The sequence below is a fragment of the Merops nubicus genome, unplaced genomic scaffold (genome assembly GCF_000691845.1).
Source record: "Merops nubicus isolate BGI_N331 unplaced genomic scaffold, ASM69184v1 scaffold16153, whole genome shotgun sequence".
Lineage (NCBI taxonomy): Eukaryota > Metazoa > Chordata > Aves > Coraciiformes > Meropidae > Merops > Merops nubicus.
The window spans coordinates 1-5,050 of NW_008599726.1; the positions used below are offsets into that span (position 1 = coordinate 1).

The window sequence follows — 5,050 nt, forward strand, 5'->3', positions numbered from 1 at the left end:
CACCACCCGCCAGCGACAGGCAGACACTCCTGGCTCAGCCCCTACCCCTAAAACCGACCCCATGAAGCCCACCCCAAGCACGGGGAAAGCAGCCCTCGAGTACTGGCCCTGTAGTTCCCATCAAGTTCCTGATATCAACCCGGTATCACCCATCATAAAAACCAAATCCAGAAGCAAAAGTCGAGTTGAAAGTGGTCTGCAAGTCGTGGCACCCCCAGAAGTGCCCCTGTTGGTATCCTGGTTGGAGACTCACAGCTTTCTGCAGGCTCATTACACCAAAGACAACAGAAGATGACAGAAACCCCCAGGTCACTAAGCCAAAATATCAGCTAGAACATGAGCCACCTCTGCTGGCCACCAGGAACACCACGTGGAACACAGAACTTCACACACACAGGGTGTCCTGCTCGTGCTCTGCAAACAACCTGCACTGCTGCAGCTCAGCCACACTCCCTGGCTCTCAGCAGGTCCCAATTATCCCACACAAACTTCACCAAAAATAGCAGAAGCTGGCAGCAAAGCAGCCTCTGCACTTCCAGGAGTGGGCTGGGGTGAGGGGAAAGCAGAAGTGTAACAGGAAGTGATGGGACTCCCCCCCCCCAGTGTCCTCCACAACTATTTGGCTCAGGATAAGTTAGGAGAATTTCTCAATCTCATTGCCATTAATACTGATTCTACCAACACTGGGGCAAGGCCCAGATAAATGAACCAGACACAGCTTCACTGGTTTGTTATCTAGGACTGTGAGGACACAGAAGAGCCATGAAACACAGAATGAGGAAGATCAGCATTTCCACAACATGTCTGCAACTGGAGGAGATCCCAGAGGAGCAGCTCTTCCCTCTGCACCCCACTTCCCAAAGCTGCTGGAAAGCATCAGAGCACCAAGGGGGTCTAAGCTGTCCACCACTGCAGCAGGACCAGGACCTGCTGTTCCTTCCATCACTTCATCAACCCTGGGTTCAACACAACTTTTAGCTACACAGCCAAAATTTCTGTTGTGCCATTTCTGGGCCTTTGGTTTAGTTTTTTTCAACAAGAGCCTTCAGTATGATCACTATTTTTCAGTAAAAGCCTCAGCATGCCACAGCATGTCCCACAGGACCCAAGGGGCTTTGTTTAGGGAGATCAGGCATAAGGGAGTTACTTGAATTCCTGAAATGTGCCACAAGTGGCTGTGGGACTTGAAAGATGGGATGTGGCACAAGTCAAGCTGTGTTTAGTACCTGATGAATGAAGAGAGTCTCCTCTTCTAGTTGGACTCCACAAAACTCACAGGGGATCATAATGGTTCCTTCTGTCTGGACAGCTTGGGACTGGGATGAGAGGGACTTAGAGGTTTTGGACCCAAGAGCACACAGACCATCAAATTCTTGTGGATTTGGAGAAGGACTTCTTTTACTGAACGAGGCAAAGGCACTTGCTGGGTTACAGCCTGTCTGTTGAGCAAGAAACAGAAAAATGAGCTTAGATGTGCTTTAAAAGCCATGCCCTGCAAAGACCAAATCATCAGAGTCCTCACAGTGTCACCGAGTGGAGCCCAAACCCTTTTTCAGTCATCATGCCAGAAAAAAGCCTCCACTGCAGACCCAAGGACATTAGATGTGATTTAAAAGCCATGCTCTGCAAAGACCAAATCATCAGAGGAGTCCTCATAGTGTCACCAAGTGGAGCCCAAACCCTTTTTCAGTCATCATGCCAGAAAAAAGCCTCCACTGCAGACCCAAGGACAATGCAAGAAGGTACTAAACCTGGTGAAGGATCAGGTCTTCAGCAGGGTAGAGCTCCTCACAAAACTCACAGGGCAACATGATGGTCTCCTCAGCTGCAAAAGAAGTGTCAGTCAGATCCTCCACCACAGAGAGGGCAGGTGCAGCTGGATTGACTTATCTCCAAAATTCCTAAGCCACAGGCTCCTGTTCTGTGCCACAGGCCATGGGAACATCTACACCAGTCCCACCTGCTCAATTTCACACAAGCAAATAGTCACCCAGAGTGACAACAATGTTCTGGGGTCAAAGTCACATTGAATGGTCTGGTAAAAAACCTTTTTAGTGCCTCCAATAAACCCTTTAGGATCATTTCTCCCTTCAAACTAAGCTGGCACTTCAGGTCTCTCTCCCAGATCCTCCCTTCCTATCTTGTTTACTTCCAGGAGAAAGGTGTCACCTCCTTGCTTGTTATGAAGCTCTCACCATGTTATCAAGGTCAGAGATTCTCTATAGCTTCTATTTCTTCTTCCCCTGCTGTCTTGCTTTAGTTGTACCCCTTTGAAAGGAACTATTTCAAACACTAATACTGCCAAGTTTGAGGGAGCAGAAGATAAACTTTAAGAAAGGAAGGAAGAATGATACTCGTGGAGAGTCTAATCCCTTGTGTATTGATCACCTAAAAGTGACTTGGAGTCTCAAACAGACTCATTTTGACATTTTAATCTAGATAATCTCTGACACTCCCACTCCTAGAGTCCTTTCCCTCCCTTCCCTCAAACCTTAAAACATAAAAACACCACCACAGCTTTTACACTTACTTTTTATGTGGTCTGAAGTGCTGTAGGACACTAACGAATCACAGGAGAAGAGATTTGCCCTGTCTGTGTCACAGAGACAGGCAGCTGGCACAGGCTCTTTGGTGTAGCAGCCTTCCCAGAAGTCCCTTGGCATTCCAGCTGCAGTGTTACTGGGAGGATTATTCCCACTCTGCAGGCTGAGTGCCAACATGTAGTCCAAATCCCTGTCCCACTCCTCATCAAGGGAAGAACGAGTGTTTTCATTTCTCTCCAGCTGCTCCAGTTCCTCCTCTTCAAAAGACAAACATTGTAAATTTGAGAGAATATTCAGGCTGCAAGCAGCAGTTCCCTTCTGGACATCAGAGCAGCTCAGCCATGAGGCTTTCACATGGGGACTCACAGAGTGTTTCAAAGCCTAGAAGGACAGCTCTACCAAATTCAGGAGGGAGAAGGGAAACAGCCATCCTATTTTTGTTTGTAACAAGCAAGAAAAGGAGAAAAAAGAATGAAGTCACTTCCTCTTACTCCAAAAGCTTGAACTAAAGCTTCCTGGGGGCTTTACCAAGCCTGGCTTGTAGAAATAACTCAGTGGCTTGGTAAAGGACTGGGCCTCCCCACCAGGTACCTCAGCAGCCCTGTGTTTAGCTGGCTCCTGCCTCCACAGTTCTATTCCACAGTGAAACAGCCCCACTCACAGCACCTCTGGAGCTTTCATTACCTGGGATTTTCACAGAAAGCAATTACAAACCCTTATGCTGGGACCAGCTGCCAAATGTCAGATCAGAAGCCAATTATCACTCCTCTCTACACTCTCGATTCTGATTTCTTTGTACTGCTGAAACATTTCTTCTGGTAACATCCTTCAGGGTGTTGTCTCCTCACCACTGCCATAAATTTGTTCTTTGGCACTGTGGGCATTGCCCACTGAGGCCCAGGGCAGTTACCTGATCTCAGCTGGCTGCTAATGTCTGGAAAGGTGAAGTCTCCATCCTCTTCCTCTAAGCGAGGCGCTGCTCTCCTTCCTCGTGCTTGCCTCCCCTCTTGCCCACAGACTGGAGGGTGCTCCTTCAGATCTCTCAGCAGGACGTTCTGGCCACACCCCCTGCAGGTCTCAGTCCGGGCTCCACAGTACTCTTCGTGCTCCTGGAGCTTGTGGAAGGCCAGGGGTATGTCACAGAAGTGGCAGAGGACGGGGCGCAGGGGGCACGCCGACGCCTGGCAGAGGACAGAGGGATTACTGCCCCACTCCTCACACGTGGGAGACCCAGGCAAAGGTAGAGGGAGGTTCTCAGCTGGCTTAAGAGCTGGGCAGTCTACTGTTTCTTTAGCCAGATCCAAAGCTGCACTAAAGAATAGCCTGGAATGAGCTATCCTGTGAGAAATGCAGCAACAAGGTGTTGTCTGAGCTGTGCGGTGCCCAGCACCCCACACACTCAGCACATGGTTGTTAAGTCTGGAACACTTGGACAGCTGATGCACATGGTGCCTTTTAAAGTTAGCTTTGGACGCGGTGCCCCGCACACCAGCTGAAGCACTCCACACACTCAGCACATGGTTGTTAAGTCTGGAACACTTGGACAGCTGATGCACATGGTGCTTTTTAAAGTTAGCTTTGGACTTGAAATCCAGTAATTGAAATCACACATGAAGAACTTCACATACAAACGTGCAGGACAAACTATTTCCAGGGTCTGGAACTGGAGATCTCGCCAAAGGAAATCTTTATTCCCTCAGCAACAAGCAGACTTGGTGGCACTTCAAGAGCTACCATTAAATGAGCCCATAGGAAGGGAAGGAACTGACCTTTAGAAGAAGTTTGCCTGTGACAGCAGACAGCTGGGTTCAGAAACTCAGAAAATCCCAGTGTGTCCTATTTTAGTTTATTTTACAGGCTATTTTTAAAGTCTCTTTGGACACAATGAGTTATTAAAACTCACAGAACGGCTGCAGCAGGCAGAAATGTGTAATGTTAAAGGGACAAAAAAAGTCAAGTGACTCATGTTCTGCACTTCTGAACTAGTGTACCACTTTTTATCTAAATCACTATCAAGGACAGAATCACCAATTATCACAGGCACCCCTCAGACAGGAAGACCTGAGCAGACTCCACTACTTTAAGGCACCTTTTCTTGGAGGGTGTGAATTCAGAGAGCATGGTTCAATAAAAAAGGATGCACAGATCACAGGCTGGAGTCCAGGTCTTGGCTGACAGAAAGGCTCCAGAATCAGTGCCTGGAAACACCACAGAGCATCTTCCAAGTGTCTAATAATACAAACTCCACCAACCTCATGATCCTTCAGGAGGCCGTTTTCCATCTTCATGTTACACTTGCAGATAACCTACAATAAACAGACCTCGTTAGAATAATTGCCACAGAAGTGAGCAGCTTCAGAGGAGAACTTTGTTTCTCACCTGCACGTGTTCAGACTCAATATGTTTCTTCATTTCAGACTTGGGGATTGAGTCCCTGCAGTAGCAGCAGACTTCGATGTTCCTGCTACAGTGGATTTCATGGATGAGGAAGTTAACAGCAGGAATAT

At 48.0% G+C, this 5,050-nt stretch overlaps 1 protein-coding gene across 1 annotated transcript; it reads right to left on the minus strand.

Annotated features, from left to right (window-relative positions):
- Positions 1-1,226: 1,226 nt before the first annotated feature.
- Positions 1,227-5,042, minus strand: TRAFD1 (TRAF-type zinc finger domain containing 1; the record flags this gene model as incomplete). Its single annotated transcript, XM_008937497.1, is given in 7 exon segments — positions 1,227-1,316; positions 1,752-1,825; positions 2,531-2,800; positions 3,318-3,415; positions 3,417-3,724; positions 4,796-4,849; positions 4,923-5,042. Coding segments are annotated over 7 exon segments (1,014 nt in total), but the record flags the coding sequence as incomplete, so codon positions are not given.
- Positions 5,043-5,050: the final 8 nt, after the last annotated feature.